We start from the raw sequence: 19,177 nt of genomic DNA on the forward strand, positions 1-19,177 counted from the left end.
AGTAGCATTCTTGGATTTGTAACTGAGGACTATATTCTCATGCATATTGGCATCTTATCTTTACAGTATTTAGCAGACTGTAGAGGAAGTTATCAAGGTTTTCAAGGGTGTTTGTGATTCTAGTGGTAGTTTAACTAGGATTTTTTGCACTGTCAGTGGGAAAAACCCTCATGAGAAGTCAACCTATTGTTGCTGTAGCCTTTTGAAATATTCCTAGTGAGAGAGCAAAGCATTTCAAAGTATAGATGCAAAATTTTTTGCACTCTCAGATTCTAATGAAAGCTTAACAAGGATCTCTGCACTGCCAGTCGGAAAAAGCATTCATGAGAATCAAACAAATCATCTCTGTAGCCTTTTATGATAGTCCCGGTGAGAGAACAAAGCATTTCAAAGTACAGACCTAAAAACAAACCTGTCGTATATTCGTTTTCACCCATTGGTGCAGGCCAACTAAATTCTGCTTGACTTCCAGGAGAATTATACTTAGTTCTTTCATTTGTATGTGATTGCTTGCATTACACAGCATTGCCTAGTGCCAGAACTTGTATGGGCTAGACCACTCTTGGCTGTAGCTTGCTGTAGTGTCTGTATGGCACTTGTCTCATGGCTAGAACACTCTTTTATCTTTAGTTGCTTGAGGTATTTGTGGTCAGTGACTTTCTGTGCTGGTTATGGATGTTGGTTGTGGAATTGTGGATGTAAAGTTTAAGGGTATTTTGGGTCAGGTTTTTGGTTTGTAAAGAGAGCTATTGGATTCTGCTGGTCTGGTGGGGTTATATGACTGGGTTTAGTTCTATGTGGTTAAAAAGTTATTGGAGAGTGAAGGAAATAAGCAAGTGAGCCAAATTGAAAGTATTGTAGTCGTGGTATCATCATTACTACCATTTTTACTGCTATTGTATTCTTCATTGTTTCCATCATCATATTCATCACCACACCATCATTATTATCACTATTATTACCTTTGCTATTACCAGTGTCATCAAAATCATTATCTTTTATCACCACCACCACCACCACCACCACCACCATTATCATCATTTTTATAACCATTTCCATCATTATACCACACCATCATCATTGTCTCTATCACTTTCACTACACCTTAATTTTCAGCATTATCACTTACTATCATTACTATTACCATCATCACCGCCACCATTGCGATTCACACAGTAAAGCTTACATATCGTAAACTGACAAATACACTGTGTCTTGGTGGCACAGTGGTCAGCATGCACAGCTTATGGGAGGTCCTGTTCAGATCCCTGTCTTAATGGGGACCATTTGGGCAGGCCTCCCTTCACACTGCAGCCTTTGCCTTAGCAGTGAATAGGCACAGAGATAAAACAAAGTGTGCCTCAGCTGGTGATAGAAGTATTAGTCCTACCTTTTGTTTCTGTGTGTGTGTGTGTGGAGAGGAGTGAGATTGAGGGACGAAATTGTGGTAGAACTGTAAAGAATGGGGGTCACAAGGGAAGATCCAAAGGACAAACAACTTGAGGAGACTCATACATAGTGTTAACCCCTGACTCTTGGGAAACAGTGAAAGGTGAAGAAGTATATGGAGAGGGGATAGCTTTAAAAAGAAGTAAAGCATACGTGCTCCATATCACACAATAAGACTGGTATGCAAATAAGGTAAAAAAAAATGAATGAATAGATTAATCCATATATTGCTGTGGTTACCTTTTGTTAACACTGAGATCACTGTAATAAATTGTTGGGATGGACATGAAGGAAAAAGAATATGAGGTTAATTTCATCTTTGCTAAGCTATGGAATTATGTATATAAGAAACTGCAGTACAAAAAATAAGTCTTAAAAGTTGTAGATGATTATGAGAAGCATTGACCAGCTGTGAAATGGTTAAAGTGAGGGACGTAAAGCTGTACATCTGTCCAGTACTGTAACTCTTCATGCATTTATGTTAAGCCAGTAATATAATTTCAGGGAAAATTTATCTACTAAAATTATTCAGACAGACAGTCACACATTATCCATGTATGGAAGAAAGGGAAAAGTAAAGATAATTTTGTGTTTATTCAAAATGAAGTATTCAAATTATGTAGTTATTGATTGGAGTAGGTACAGAGTAAGGAATGGTTTCATTATGAAGGGGCAGGGGTAAACCAGTGTATGCTGTTGGACCTTACTGTGGAAGTATGTGGCCAGCTGTGCTATGCTTAATCTCCTCAGGTATAGTAGGGTAGTCCATGAGATGATACCTTTCCACTGGGGGCCAACAGGGCTAAGAGTGTGGATGATGTGTGTATGAGTGTGTGGTGCTTTGTCTGGGCCACCCTATGTGGAATTGCTGGCCTGATATATAGATAGATAAAATTATTGATTTATCTTGATCAGTTACTGGGAAAGGAGAGTGATGGAGCTAGTGTGTGAAAGCCTCATGTCAGTAAAGGACATAAAAAAATCATCATTATGGTGTGGATGGAGTGTGTGAAGCACCAAGATATTTAAATGCTCTTCATTTTAGATAAAGCTATGTTTTAAAATTCTTGCACTTAAGTTGCTTACAAAATTACCTTTTATCTTCCATGCTGCAGCAAAGACTGACTGTGACAAAAGTAAGTTGTGAAGGACATTTGAGTGCATGCCTTTGTTGTGTGGTGGTTGATTACTGGGGAATGCTGGGTGGTATCGGTGACAAGAATTTTTGAGACTGTTCTTATGGGTACAACATGGGTGATAATGTTAACCAAGCTGTTGTGAGATCAAAAGTTTGGACATATTAGATACAGACAGAGTGAGACCAGCAGGAAGTAAAGACAATGACCGTATTTTCAGATTAGTGCTGGATTCGGTTTGATAATGACATTTATAGCCCTTGAAATAGACTTGGAGAATGTAGGATTATGTTATGAATTGCTAAACTTGATAGTCTGTGTCAGAAAGTTAGGTGTACAGTTGGTAAGTATTGTAAACCTGTCCAAAAATGTTTATGGATTTGACTTTTAATCTTTTTAAAGTTCTCAGTGATAATACTATAGTGAGTCATTATAAGAGAAAGGTAAATGTGTTCCAAGAAAGTGACAAATTGATTAAAAAGAAGGAATTACCAGACTAGATTAGTTCCTCTGTCATCTATAGTAGATAGGAAATTATCAGTAAATTGAGAGGGATGGGAAATAGATAAGGAACTAAGTAGATGAAACAAGAAGTTACCTTCAGAAAATAAGGAAGAAGGACATGGAAAACAGAGAAAAAGAAAACTACAGGCAACTTGAAACAGAAGAGACAGCATGACATATCCTTTTTTATACTGTATATGTAGGATTGAGAGAGAGAAAGTATGTGTGTGTGTGTGTGTGTCTGTGTGTGTGTGTGTGTGAGTACAGTAGTTGCATGTTTATATTCTGGTTTAATTGCGAGTCAGCTTTTTAACAAAAGAAGTAAATTATGAAAGACACATTAGGAGACAATGCATGGCAGTCTCATCAACAGTGCATTCACCAGTGTTGTTTTGGAGTGTGAGGCAGGAAGAGAGAGTGTGGTGACAGGAGGGCTTGCACTACTAAACCTTGAGCCCTAATGAGTGAAGGAACAAATGGGCATATAGGGAAGGAGGATGTAAAAAGGAAAGGTAGATGTGAAGTTTTAGGTCCCATAGAAATTGACAGAGGCAGGAATGACATTAAATAACTGATAGAAGAATGATAGACTGACCTATAGAGACCCCTTGAAGAAAAGGCTGAAAGAGAAGATGTAGGTATAGGCAGACTCCAAAGACCCAGAGACAGAAGAGGAATGATAAGGACAGACAAACCCCATATCCCACACAGAGGAGGGGAAGAGAAGGAGGAAGGATAAACAGACATGACTGCTCTGTAGAACACGCAAGAGCCCAGAGCCTCATTGAGACAGGGAGTGGTATAGTGACAAGGGGGAAGGATAAACAGAACTAACTGCCCCAACAAAAGAAAACAAACACCAGAGCCTCAATAGAGAGATAGAGGGTTTTAGGGACAAGGGGGAAGGACTAACAGACCTGACTGCCCCTACCAAAGAACACAGAAAAATCTCAAAGCCATTACAGAAAAATGGAGGGGTTGTAGAGACAAGGGGGAAGGATAAACAAACATGACTTCCCTACAAAAAAACACAAACCCACAGCCTTGCCAGAAACAGGGAGAGACAGTGACTTATGAACCACCTCAGAGGAAGGGCAGACATGCATAGATAGCCAGACTTAACAGTGGGAGGGGGAGAGACAAACAGACCTAACTACCTCTACTGAACACAGAAAACCCTACCCCTTAACAGAAAGAGATGTAGGGAGAGAGACTAACCTAAGAGGAACTTGAAGGGAAGAGAAAAGGAAAGGATAAACAAGACCTGACTGCTCCCTTAGAAGAACAGAGAAACTCCACAACCTCAAGACAAGGAGACTAATAGACAGGAAGGGGAATGAACACAAATGATGACCTTAGTACCACCTCAGAGGAAGGGAGATGTGTACAAATAGCCTAGCCAGACTTGACGGAGGGAGGGGGAGGGGCAGGTAGTGATCCTCAAGGCCCCACAGAGGATGAACAGCTGGACCACCTCCGGCGGCGACTGGAGGAGACGGAGCGGGCCATGGAGCGGCTTATGAGTCAGATGGGCTCAGTGACGGACAAACTGACGGCAGCCAAGATCACCGAGGTCCTTTCTCAGGCTCAGTTCCAGGCCAAGATTCTCAAGGTCAGGAGGCTTTTGTGTGTGTGTGTATGAGTGTGTGTGTGTGTGTTTGGACTTGTGTCTGCGTTGCCTGTGTTTGGTCTGCCCTGGAGTGTTGTACCTTGATGCTAACACACACACAAACTCACACACACACACACACACACACACACACACACACACACACACACACACACACACACACACACACACACACACACACACACACACACACACACACACACACACACTCACAGTTCCAGGGCAGACAGAGGAGGAGCCAACCCAGATTTACCCTGATGCATCACACCTCTACTTTCACTTTGCTTCACTCAGCCTGTTATTTACATCCTGTTATAATACCAAGCACCGTTATTCTTGTCTTCATTCACCATAGGAATCGATTTTTAGATATTCTTTTGTCATTTTTTTCTGTTTTCATATCAAATTTATGTCAGTGCACCTTACTTGACTTGTCTTGAGTTATCCAGGAATAGCAAGGTTATCTGTGCTTTAACTGATAGGTGTCTTGGAAATAGTCCTGTTATATATATCCTCTTATGTTTCAACTACAGCCTCTCTCAGTGAGACCTGCAGTTAGAACGACAGATAATATGTAATACTCTAGCTTCAGTCAGTTTCCCTTGTGCCTTTCCCACTCAAAAATAATAAACTCACCCTAAACTGTCATATGGCCACTGAGCTGAAAATATTCGTCTAGAAGCATTACCATATAAGCAACTCCATTACTATCTTTTTCGGTGCTCTTGTTTTCATTTATTGCTTCATTTTTAACAAGGTTTTCATTCTGTGCCCCATTTGGCTTTACAACGTGTGTGTGAGGCATTGTTGAGGCAGGTTTGGGTCACAGCTCCTTCCTCGGTAGTATTAAGATGTGTGTGTTTTTGAGTGTTTCTAACATAACTGTCCTCCTCCTCCTCCTCCTCCTCCTCCTCCTCCTCCTCCTCCTCCTCCTCCTCCTCCTCCTCCTCCTCCTCCTCCTCCTCCTCCTCCTCCTCCTCCTCCTCCTCCTCCTCTGCCTCAACAAAAACTAACATCACATCACTCAAAACATTCACTGTATTCTGATTCACATTAACATAACCCATTTTTTTCCATTGTCCTTTTAAATCAAACATGAAATTCTCTCTCTCTCTCTCTCCCACTATCTATAAACAAACAAATTTTCCTTCACAATTTACATGTACCTGAATTCTACACACACACACACACACACACACACACACACACACACACACACACACACACACACACACACACACACACACAGTCTCTACAGCAATTTCTGGCATTTTAGCCGAACTTGATCACTACTCTCATGGCCACAGTTCCTGTCCTAAGGAGGAGGAGGAACTGAGCAAGGTCACAGAGGAGGAGGAGGGGGAGGAGAAGGAGGAGGAGGAGGAGGAGGGAGGAAAAGAAGAGGAGGAAGAAGGGGAGGAGAAGGAGGAGGAGTCAAAGAAGGGAAGGCAAAGGGGAGGGAGGAAGAATGTATCTCGCAGTGGAGGCAAATGTAGCTGCCCCTCAGAACCCAAAGTGCAGGAGAGCATGAAGAATAACTCATGTTTAAGAAATACATTGCGCTGTGGATGTGTAAATTCCTCCTCCTTCTCTCCATCTTCCCCTCTTTTCTCTTCCTCCCCCTCCTCTTCCTTATCTTCATCCTCCCGATCTGCCACCTGTACTTGCCCGTCCTCTTCCTCCTCTTCCTCGTACACTCCCTTACATCCCACACATCCCTATCCATCCACTAATTTATCTTCCACCTCTTACTCGTGCTCCTCTTCCTCCACCTCCTCTGCCCCTGTCTGTACGTGCAACTCTTCTTACCTTCGCCAAGCCATTCCTCTCGGTTATGCTAAATTGTCTGTCGGAAATAACACAGCATCACTCGCCAACATAAGCACTGAACACACACAGCCTTCACAGAACCATACGCCGCACACACACCCACCACACACACTCTCAAGCACAAATGCACAAGATTTACACCACATGCAGCCTTCACATACCCAGTACCCCACCAGTACCACCACCACCTGCATCCCATCCCCAACACTTCCCAAGGACCCATCCCCCACAGCCAGTAACCCTGCGAGCGCTTTAAGGCACTTCAGGGGGCAAGGAAGAGAAGGGAGAGAAAACTGCAACTCCCCTTCCTCCTCCTCCTCTTCCTCCTCCTTCAGTAGTAAGAGAACTCCCTCCACTGCGAGATGCGTAAGTGTCCTCCCTCTCCTTTCCTCTCCTTGCCTCTCCTCTTCCGTTTTTATTGTCTCATTTCCCTGTGTTTCTTAACTCCAGGTTTGGCTTCATTCTGAGTGTTGTCTGGTTCTCAATGCTCAGACTGCTGTTTGTGCTGTGTTGTGTCTTATTGTCTTCTTGTCTTTTCTTGTTGGGTGGTGGGGAAGCAGGCCACACCCAAGGCAAACTGAATGGTGCCCAGACTCTTCTGTATGTCACTTGAGAAGAGAAGTTTGTGGTGTTGCAGGTTTAGGTTATGTTTAGAAATCTCTTAACTTTCTTGAAGATGACTTATTGGTAATCCTTTAGAGTTTAAAAGATGTTATTGGTTTGAAATTTTTGGTATTTTTAAATATTATAGATTTGGGTTATTTCCAAATGTCTTATTTTCTTTAATATAACATAATCCTTTGGAATTAAAAAGATGTTTAATTTTTATTTATTTAATTTTTTAGATATTGCAGAATATCTAATCTACAATCTAATCTAATTTACAAATCTTAAATCTCTTGAAATTAAAATGTATTCTAGATTTCAGATGTAGGTTATTCATGAATTTCTCACCAGAGTTTCTCTTTTTGGAAAGCTTTAAGTGCTCTACTAAAAATCTGTTAGAAAAGGTACTGGTGATTAGTGAATATACAAGTAATGAAACCAGAGTCACCCTATAAGATTATTTTACTACATTACAAACAGGAGCAAAAACATTTTGGTGTATGGTGACATTTAAGAAGTCTGAGTAGCAGTGTTCAGATTGCCTTGCCTGGAGGCCTCTTGTTTACCTTTGCAGTGTCTTGTGGAAGTCTTGTACTGCATTCCTTGGCCAGCTGGGGTGGAGTGTTGTCCTCACTAGTGGGAACACACACACACACACACACACACACACACACATACACACACACACACACACACACACACACACACACACACACACACACACACACACACACACACACACACACACACACACACACACACACACACACACACACACTCATTGACAAGTGAAATGATCTAAAGAAGGATATAGTGTTCATGACTTTAAAGTAATAATAGACCAAATGAGATAAGGAAACAGGATCCTGCAATTGTAATCTCAACACACACACACACACACACACACACACACACACACACACACACACACACACACACACACACACACACACACACACACACACACACACACACACACACACACACACACACACACACACACACACACACACCACTTGCATGTTCAAAATTCTCAATAAGTATTACTAAGGATCAGAAATAGATTTCTGTTTTATGCTGTAGTGCTCTTATGCTCCAGAAACCTACTGTAGATCTTGAGCATGTACATTTTGACATGACAGAGAAGGAGCATTATAGATCATAGCTGTGTCTTGTTCTTTGGTAAACTTATATGCATGTCTTATTAGTACTATTATTATTATTATTATCATCATTATTATTATTTTATTATTATTAGACAGGGGAAGTGTATTTCAGGTGGTATCATTTGAGACAAGCATATGACAACTGGCCAGATCATAAAGGTAGTGCATGTTTGTATTAGCTCTGGTCTTATTCTCTGATCTTACTGCATCTCGTCCTTCTACTCGCATTCTTCTGCTCAGTCCATGGATGTTGCCTCGTATGTGCAGGGAAGTGCTTGTCGCGTGAGGAACTCTTGTGTCAGGCTACTCTAAATAACGTGTGTTGTCTGCTCTTTAATTCTGACTGCTAATGATGCTTATCTGAGTAACCCTTGCCAGTTTTCAGATAATGTTCAGAAATAATTCAAAAGCCCCACACCCTGACTACTTTCAAGAAGCTGTAGTTGATGTTACACAGGTTTTTAATGGTGTTTTTATAGTTCTAGTGGCAGATTGATAAGATATCTGCTTTATTAAGAAAAGAAACACTCTTGAGAACCTGGTTGATCATCTCTGTGGCCTCTGTAAATAGTCATGGTGAGAGAGCAAAGCATTTCTAAATACAGGCTTTTTTAATTAGCAAAGATTAAACATCCACTAAAGAGCTTTACTAAATGTGCAGTTGCCTCCTTTGCTGTGAGTGTTATCTTCCAGAATCATAAACTAAATTTGCACTTGAGAATTTTATGATGTTAAGCCACAGCAGTCAGAGGGTTAAGTCAGTATTATGCCAGATGAGTCTGCTTCATAACACTGCTGTTCCTTTGTAGTGCATTCCTTTGATACAGATTTGGTGGAGAAATCTAAGGGTATACTATTCTTTTGTGATTTTGCTAAAGTTAAGCAGGACTGGGAATGATGGTCAGGATGTTTGATTGAAAAGGTCTTATTTTAAGTAAGGTTTTTTGAAAGCTTTAACTCTCATGTTAGGAAACTTGTCATAAAAAAATACTGATTGTCATTTTTGAAAAGCTTGATATACTGAATTAAAAGATATATAAGATACAGATTAAAGTAAATGTTTGGAAATCTTCATATGCTCTTTTGAAATTGATGTAAAAGATATACTTGTAGATGAACTGTAAAATGTATTATAGAATGAAATAGAAATAAAGTAAATGAAAATAAGTTTGTGGAGGGCTTCATGTGATACTTAAAAATCTACTGAAAAACTGTAACAGTATTCCCACTATGCTGTACTTATGGTGAATATGTCATAAAAAGGTAATTCCCTCAAGAATTTCTCTGCACAATCTGTATCCAAGGAAGTTATTATGAAGGAATTGCAGTTTTATGAAGGAAGCTGTGTGACACTGCCTCTATCAGTATTTCCTTCGTATGTTGTCCTCCAAGATACTCATGTGTTTAGAGTTTCTGCTCTTGTGTCAGTTTAGTGGGACCATAAGTTGTGATGGGGAGTAACAAATGGTGGGTAGGATTCTTTGGAGGGATGTTGGGTGATGAGTGGTGATCAGCACAGACCATGAGCTTCATCTTGATGAACCTGTTAGTGTTATCTTTGTTCAGGCACACTACAAACTTATTGTGGCTTGAACTTTAGAATTGTGAAATGCAAAAATAGGTTCTTATGAATTACTAAATACTCATAGACTGATACCTACAACCAAGAAAATAATTTGTTGGCCCAAGTAGAATAATTCTGAACTGTAAATGTCAAAATTTAATTATTGTGATAATCAAACTAGCTACAACTAGCAGAAAATTACTATATGTTTTGAGTGTAATGATTTTGAGACTTCTTAAGAGAAGGATCTATATAATACTATGAATAGGCTATACCAGATCTGTCAGTCTGCATACAAGACTGATGTGCCCTGCAGGTGGTGGTAAGCAAGATTAGACGTTACAATGAATAGTTATGTAAAAATCTTTTATTAACTTTTTGAATGAATGGGGAAAACTTGAAAGCCAGAGCCTTACAGCTTGTTAGAATTCAGCTTCACTAAAGTATTGTGAGCCACGGACTGCCCAAATGTAGAGAACACCATTGTGTGTTGTGCAGGCAGTGCCTCAGGTGGGGCTGCTTGTTTGTGGAATGAAGTTTGTTCAGGATGACACACAGGGTTTGCATGGTAATTATTGCTACTTTGCTTACACTATTTGTTGAATTTTATATGTGCATTTGGGTGCATTGGTGTTGTAATGACTGTTTGGTTTGCATATGTTTCTCTCTGTATGGTCAGCTTCCTACCACCTCAAATATAGCGTATCCCTTGCATTGTGTTGTGTCGATATTATGATGGATTTGAAAGTTACAGTTTTGCCAGCCTTACCAGGTGAAAAAGTCAATGCTATTTACTTTTATTATTACTAATATTAATTATATAATTATGATGAATGTTATGATTACTGGAGTACATATATATATATATACATACATGCTATTTTCATATATATATATGTGAAAGTTGATGTGAATATTTATTTATGAGCAGCTTTAATAAATTAGTGTGCTCATATTGACTATTCGTTGTTGGTGTGTGGAAGGATGAGTGAGTGAGTGATGTGAGGCTTGAGGTGAGGGGTCCATTTCCTTGGGTGACTGTGTGTGTGTTCCTGCAGGAGGAGGTGAGTGAGATCACCAGTGAGGAGGACCCCAGCAGTGAGCAGTTCACCGCCACCCTCAGTGAGGACAACTCCCTTCCCACCTCCCTGCGCCACCATCTGCAGGAGCTACAGGTAGACCAGCTGTCCAGCTTTTCAGAAGCTCTTCTTGGGGAGGTTAAGCAGCTGCAGATGGGTGGGAGGGGTGGAGACATCCTGGGACGCAGGGATTCCACTTCAGAAGAAGAGGAGCCCTTGGAGGAGGACCAGGTTGTGGTGCCCGAGGTGAAGGTAGATGGTGTGCCCGTTGTTTCCTCCCCCAGTGCTGTAGACACCTCCCCTCCCCCACCCTCTCCTCCACAGGCAGAGATCAGCACCCCAGGTGAGCTCCAGGGGGAGGCCCCTCTTGAAGGGAAGGCTTCCTCTGGGGTGAGCCAGGATGGTGCTGCCCCAAAGGAGGGTCACACAGATGTTTCAGCACAGCAAGAGGAGGCCGTCTCTGAAGGCGACAAGGCTGAGGCCCATGACATCGCATCACCACCACCAAAGCACCCTGAGACCCACACCACACCTGCTCAGCCACAGGACACCCAGGACAAGCCAGCACAAGTTGAGAGACCCCCAGCACCTGAGCCCACCAAAGTCACTCCTACCGGTAAGGAGGTCACCTTCAAATTGCCCTCAGAATCATCTTCCACCAGTGCCACAGGAAGTGAGGAAGGCCCCTCAGAGGCCACAGAGACAGGTGCAGATATTTCTGACTTTGTCTCCTTTGCAGAAGAAAACCACCAAGAAGAGGTGTGTCAGCCTGCCCAGGTTGTAGTACAGGAAGATGTACCAGAGGTGGTTTACAAAGCTGCAGATATTCCTCAGGAGGCAGCTGTTGGAACAAGCAGCAAAGGTATATCCACACAAACTCTGCCAGCAGCTAGCACTGAACACAGCACTCAGACAGAGAAGGAAAGAGAAATTGCCGTCATGGGACTGGACACGTCATTCAAGCGCGAGAAAGACATCCCTCCTGTACCAGTGGAGGTGCCTGAGATCCTCCTTGATGCTCTCCTGCCATCAGAAACACAGCTTCTTGTCAAGGACACCAAGGACACCAATGTGGAGATGGAGAGCAGTGAGGCTGGTGCTGTGCCTTGCATCGTGACCAGCCATGTCAGTCTGGCCATCCTGGGCCTGGAAGGCAGCCAGCCAGGCATCCCTGCCCCGGTGCAGACCTCCTCCCCCTCTACTACTGACCCAAAGACTGTCACTGCTACCTCCACTCCACAGCAACCCCCAGCACAGCCACCCACCACCATTCCAGAGCAGCCAGCCACCACCACTCCTGAACAGCCAGCTACTACCACTCCAGAGCAGCCAGCCACCACCACTCCAACACAGCCACCCACCACCATTCCAGAGCAGCCAGCCACTACCACTCCTGAGCAGCCAGCAATGGTTGCTCCTCTCTTCACAAGTCCTGCCCCTGTGGTGAGCACCATCACTGCTACCCAGTTCACCAAAGAGCCCACACCAGAGAGAACTCCTGTAATCAAGGAAACCCCCAAGGCTGAGGGGGATGCAGTGATGATTGCTCCTCTCTTCACTTCCCCTGCTCCTGTTGTCAGCTCTATCACTGCTGCCCAGTTCACAAAGGAACCCACGCCAGAGAGGACAGTCGTGACAAAGGAAACTCCAGATGCTGAGGAAGACTCTACACCAGCTGCTCCTGCTGCTTCATTCTATGCCACAGCACTTCCAGCTGTCAGCACTGTTACTGCTGCCCAGTTCATGAAGGAACCCACTCCTGAGCGAACACCTGTGATAAAGGAGACCCCAAAAGCTGAAGGTGATGCTGTAATGGTTGCCCCACTCTTCACCGGCCCTGTTCCGGTGGTCAGCACCATCACTGCTGACCAGTTCATCAAGGAACCCACTCCTGAGAGAACAAGAGTCATCAAGGAAACTCCCAAGGCTGAGGGTGATGCAGTGATGGTTGCTCCACTCTTCACTGGTCCCTCCCCTGTTGTCAGCACCATCACTGCTGACCAGTTCATCAAGGAACCCACTCCTGAGAGAACACGAGTCATTAAGGAAACTCCCAAGGCTGAGGGTGACGCAGTGATGGTTGCTCCACTCTTCACTGGCCCCTCCCCTGTTGTCAGCACCATCACTGCTGACCAGTTCATCAAGGAGCGCACCCCTGAGAGAACAAAAGTGATCAAGGAAACACCAAAGACGGAAGGCGATGCAGTGATGGTCGCTCCATTTTTCAGTGCCCCGACTGCTGTGGTCAGTACTCTCACTGCTGACCAGTTCACCAAGGAACCCACCCCAGAGAGGACGCTGGTGATGAAGGAAAAGCCAAGCGCTGAGGACGGCTCAGTACCAGCAGCTCCCCCTGCTGTCCCTCCTGCTGCCGCCGCCAACGCCTCCGAGCCCACACCTCCCACCAAGACTGTGGGTGGGAAGGTGGTGGGGGAGCCTCCTGCCCCCGCTGCAGCCCCCCCTGCTGTGGAGGCCATGGCGGAGGCCATTGTGGCCTCTACCACTCGTGCCGCCTTGGATCAATTGAATTCCTTGCAAGAGTCCTCCACGGCCTCCACGGATGAGTCGTCAGCCTCCACCGTCCTGGACAGGGAAGCTGCCCAGAAGAGGGTGGAGGCTGCCCTCGCTGAGGCCGTGAGGGAGGAGGCGCCCCCCCCAGCTGCCCCAGTAAGGCTGTGTGGCCGTCCTCCCTCCTCAGCCTCACTCAAACACTAAACCTGCCACTGCTGCATTCCTTCCTCAGGCTGCCTCACCTTCTCCTTGCTCTGTTTCCTTAAGATGTCACCAGTAACACTCTCTTTTCTCTCTCTCTCTCTCTCTCTCTCTCTCTCTCTCTCTCTCTCTCTCTCTCTCTCTCTCTCTACAGAGCTTAATTAACTGTATTCTCTTGCTTTATAGTGTTACAACTTTCCTTTATATATATATATATATATATATATATATATATATATATATATATATATATATATATATATATATATATATATATATATATATATTTATGAATACAGTGGAACCTCAGTTACCAGACACCTCCCTTTTCGAACAAATCGGTTTTCGAACAAACTTTTTAGTTAATAATTGCTTCGGTTGTGGTACCATAATTCGGTTCAAGAACCAAGTTACTTGATTTCAGATATGAAAAGATACAATAAAAGCTGCCATTTATTACTAATTTATAATTTCTATAAATATTTTCTTTGTTTTTATATATTTGGAGGTCATAATGTAATTCAATCTTTCAAATAAGACAGATGTGATTCCATTGAAAAGCCTCAATATAAACAAAAAGTTTTTGGCGCTCAGGAGTAATCCCTAGCCACCTGTAGCTCTCTTCATAACCCACAATGCCATCACTACTGCACAGCTGCATTTTCCCAGTAGCTTTTCCCAGCAGCAGGATATCTAAGTGTTTTGATCACCTTCAGTTTGATGGTAAGTGGGTTGCTCCTCTCTTTGTAATTCTGTAAGGCTTCCCTCACTAGATAGTGACAAAGAGAGAGTATCTGCAGTCTAAACAGTATCTTCTGATGAGCTCTTTGTCATTAAGTTCATTCAATACATCCTTTCTGGATAAATAATTTGTGAGATGATGTGAAGCAGCCATCTTAGCTGTGGGAACATCTGTCATAAGCCACTAAGACAGGGTAGATGGGTGTCTGGGAACAGATTAATCCATTTTATATTGATTGCTGTGGAGGAAGTAGTTTAGTTTTTCAAACATTTTGGATTTTGAACAGCATTCAGGAACTGATTAAGTTTGTGAATTGAGGTTCCACTGCATATTTATATATATATATATATATATATATATATATATATATATATATATATATATATATATATATATATATATATATATATATATATATATGCAGTGGAACCTCAATTCAATATATATATATATATATATATATATATATATATATATATATATATATATATATATATATATATATATATATATATATATAGTGGAACCTCGGTTTTCTAAATTAATTAGTTCCTGAATGCCATTCCAAATCCAAAATGTTAAAAAACAAACTATTTTCCCTATAGGAATCAATGTAAAATAGATTAATCCATTCTCAGACATCCATCCACCATTTCTTAGTGGGTAATGGCCGACACTTCCACTGCTAAGATGGCCACTCCACACCATCTCCAGCTTAGAAATTTTTTTTATCCAGAAAGGATGTCATTGAATGAACTTAGTGACACAGAACTCATCAAAAATATTGTTTAGACCATGCAGACACTCTTGTTGTCACCGACCAAGTGAGGTAAGCCTTACAGAATGACACAGAGAGGAGCTATCCACTCACTGCCAAAATGAAGGTGACATCTTGCTGCTGGGAAAAGATACTGGGAAAATGCAGTTGTGCAGTAGTGATGGTTGTGTGGGTCATAGAGAGAGCCACAGGAGGTTAGGGATTACTCCTGAGTGCTGAACCTTATTTATTTACCTCAAGGTTCTTGAAGAGGATCACATTTAACTTATTTCAAAGATAAATTACTGTCTTACCCTCTGTCTCTCCTCCAAATATATAAAAACAAAGGAAATATTTATAGGAACAATAAATTAGTAATAAATGGCAGCTTCTACTATGTCTTGTAGTATTTGAGGTCCAGTAACTTTGTTTGAAAACCAAATTATGGTATGGCAACCAAAGCAATTATGAGTTGAAATTTTCGGTTGAAAACTGAGTTGTTTGGAAAAGGAGATATTCAGTAACCAAGGTTCCACTATATATATATATATATATATATATATATATATATATATATATATATATATATATATATATATATATATATATATATATATATATATATATATATATATATATATATATATTCATACACACACACACACACACACACACACACACACACACCCAGGCATGCATTTGCCTCATGATTTGATAGAGTACTGTTGCAAAGCAGCAACACAATCAATCATGAGTATGCTCTGCTAAAACATCAGTGCTTGCAGTGTTTCCACTGAATTTGTTGCAGTGAAGGCACTGGTGATGTATTGGAAAATAGCATATGTGTGACTAAGACTAGCAAGGTTTGTTGTTGTCGTCCATCCTTCACTCAGCCACTCATGCTTTCCTTGCATTCATGAGGCCGTCTGTAGCCTGTGTTGTTGTGCCGCCAGGAACTGTGTAGTGAAAACTGCTGCCACATTGTCCCATGTGGTGATGCTGAAGTGCCCTGTGCCAATTTCACCAATTTTTGGTGTTCAGCTCATTTTTTTCTTATAAATATATCAGGCTCATAAGGATCAGCCATGATTAGATGTCGGCATCACAAAGGTTTATGCACAAAAAACATTGTTAAAAGGCATCTAGTAATATCCAGTGTAACATTTCACCAGAATACATTTATTGATAAAGAGAGAGAGGGTATGGGGTGGGCAATACAGTATTCTACACCATAATTGTATTCTTATTCTCTGTTTTCTGTTTTTTTAGTCAATGCTGAAAATTGGTGTTTATATCTTCTTTCATAGCATTATTAGTTTCCTTTCCCAGACTTTGGTTAAATTTTTATCTTGATGGCGTGGCAGAATACTGGTGTAAGTAACACACAACAGTGGAGGTCAGATACAGGGATGGCAGCACATGGTATCTGTCAGGTAGGCATTGGATATGGACCACCTAAACTCCATCAAAACTGGCAAATGTCATGGGTAGATTTGTAGGGTGTTGGGTACCTTGGAGTGTTGTGACTGCTCCATCTCCATCACCTAAGCTTCATGCCTTAGATGATTTTGTCAGTGTTTCAAAGTGCTAATGACCACATTGGGATGATGGAACTAAATTTTGAAATGTTGTTTTAAACTTTCCAAAGCTTGTATGAAAGATGAAGCAGCTGGGGACTGAACCTGCAGCAGGACACACAAAGTATGTGACGCCTTACCAGTTGGGCCTTGATGACACCATTGCCCAGGTAGAGCTTGGGTGTCCTTGCCTGTCCAGTCACTATGGTCATAATTAAGCACAGGCACATTTAGTAATAAAATAATTTTTCACCATAAGTTTTCTAAATAAGCTTTCAATATTTTGAGGTAAACTCGATATTAATTTACAAATGTGCATTCTTCATTAAAAATGGAGGCTAATAACTGGAAATTTGTAAATTGAACATTCATTAATGAAGGCCCTTAAATGAAACTTAGGCAGAAACTTAGTGAAGCCCGGCTGACTACATCCAAAACATCCACTTGGCTCAGGCAACTGCCACAAATGGACATCATAACACATATTCAGCAAAATTAAATAATCAGAATACAAGTTTACCTACTCCTTGCACTGCTAAACCAGCTGGCAAAGTCAGGCATCTTTTGTGATAGATCAACTGGACTTTGTTCTATATTTTCATCATGCACTTTGATTTTTCTTTTTAATCTTATCGATATGTCAGACTGAGATCCCCTTCAAGGGCTCAGTCAGGATAATCTTTCTCATTTTGCATGCTCATTGCAATGTCAGGGCAAAATTTTTCCACTTCTGCCAAGTTTCCCTGATAACTTGGTGAGTTCCAAGAGATTCTTGCTTTAACTCTTCTGGCTTATTTGAGTTGGCCCTCTTCAATGCATAATGGCTTAGCTTTCCCTCCATATCTCCTTCAAGCTTTCTGCATCTGCTGTACTCTGCTTAGAATAGAAAACTTGTAAACCCACAAACACATGCTCTGGGAAGGGTGTACAAATGGCTACTTAAGGTTCCATCTTTTAAAGTAGTGGAGATTACTGTTTTACAAGCGAAACATTGACTACATAGTTCATAAGCATGTGAATGATTGTGAGGATTGTTGGAGAAACAATGATCTCTGTTCTGTGGTGAAGGACAGCAGCTAAGGGCAACATTGAAGCAATGGCAGTTTGTTATGTGTAATAATTGTCCTTTCAATTTTATGTCATCTAACTTCAACTAACATCAATGTTTTACAAATTTTACAATGTGATGGAAATGTCATGACAGTCTTCAAACAACTTTCAAGTAGCCTTTAGGTTGACAGGACTTCTCACATGAAATTTTTTTGTAACTATACATTCATATGTAGATTTCAAAAGTTTAAATTTTGTTTAGATAGTTTGTTATGTGTGCAGGATTGTAGTTGGTATTTTCCATCTAGGAAAATCAAAAAGATTTGTGCAGATTTATCAAACATAGATACTTTTTGTGCTCTTCATTTGAAAATCATTGTATTTTCCATGAAGATAGTGTGCCTGAGTTTACTCTAAGGTTGCTGTTGAGAGAGTGAAGTAGATGTCTGTTGGTTGTTAAGATGAGCCAGAGTCATCCAGTAAATATAAACACAACCAGTGATGTCTGGATATCAACAACCAGCCAGCCAACTGCTTCACACGAGCACACGCGAGGACGTGCAGTGTGTGCAGCAGTGAATCTAAGCAGTAGCAGACTGTGCACAGCCACAGTTGGCTGGATATCTTTCTTAGTATCTTGTGGACAAATACTTTTATTAGTATTTTGCATATATTACCATTACCTTCAAGTAAGTTTAAGTTCACTGAGCATTTGTGGCATTTGTTGGATTATTCAAGGATAGATTCAAAGATAGATGGGCACACAAGTCAGTCAGTATCCAAAATTTCCATCAAAGTTAAACAAAAGTTTTGTGAAGCTATTTGTTATGTAAATTTTGTTTGTCATAATATTTCAGATTACAAATATGTTGTAGGCAGGTCCAGACATCAGCAAGTCATTCATGTTCTTTTTAAAGTTGATTCAGGCACAACTTGATTCCTTTTACTTTGGAAACAACTTTGATCCAGAGGAAATTCTCACACTATTTTTTCTTTCCCTTCTTGCTGCCTTGTCGGACAGAAGCCTGAGGAGAGTCCTGCCTCAAGCAAAGGCTCCAGCCCAGACATGGATGAGTACGAGGTCATAACTAAAGGTGAGTGAGGCTCAACTCAGCCATGCACACTTCAGGTCCAGCATTTTATACTTAAAGGCTCTTCTTCTAATGTGTTGACTCCTTGTATTTTTATTTTTATTTTTTTTGTGAATTACTTTTAAAAATAGTTGAATAAAACTTAAAGGTCTAACAACCAAGAAATAAGGACGGGCCATCTAAGACCACTACAGTGTAAGCAGAAGTGATGGTCAGTGTGTTAAAGGTGTTTCTAAAGTTTATAACTGTACTGAGTGTCATTGCCTCATTCTGTGATTTTGCCA

At 41.3% G+C, this 19,177-nt stretch overlaps 1 protein-coding gene across 11 annotated transcripts in view; it reads left to right on the top strand.

The window, feature by feature from the left end:
- The window catches only part of LOC135113328 (mucin-2-like), a 69,654-nt gene that overhangs the window by 38,188 nt on the left and 12,289 nt on the right, over positions 1 to 19,177 (top strand). For 9 of the 11 annotated variants that reach the window (XM_064028554.1, XM_064028560.1, XM_064028555.1 and 6 more), the window contains 4 exons: positions 2,565 to 2,585; positions 4,544 to 4,701; positions 11,289 to 13,631; positions 18,824 to 18,896. In XM_064028554.1, the coding sequence (XP_063884624.1) occupies positions 2,565 to 2,585; positions 4,544 to 4,701; positions 11,289 to 13,631; positions 18,824 to 18,896 (2,595 nt within the window). The remainder of the gene's footprint in view (positions 1 to 2,564; positions 2,586 to 4,543; positions 4,702 to 11,288; positions 13,632 to 18,823; positions 18,897 to 19,177) is intronic. The other 2 variants (XM_064028558.1, XM_064028565.1) reach the window with 2 other exon arrangements.

The sequence above is a fragment of the Scylla paramamosain genome, chromosome 25 (assembly GCF_035594125.1).
Source record: "Scylla paramamosain isolate STU-SP2022 chromosome 25, ASM3559412v1, whole genome shotgun sequence".
NCBI lineage: Eukaryota > Metazoa > Arthropoda > Malacostraca > Decapoda > Portunidae > Scylla > Scylla paramamosain.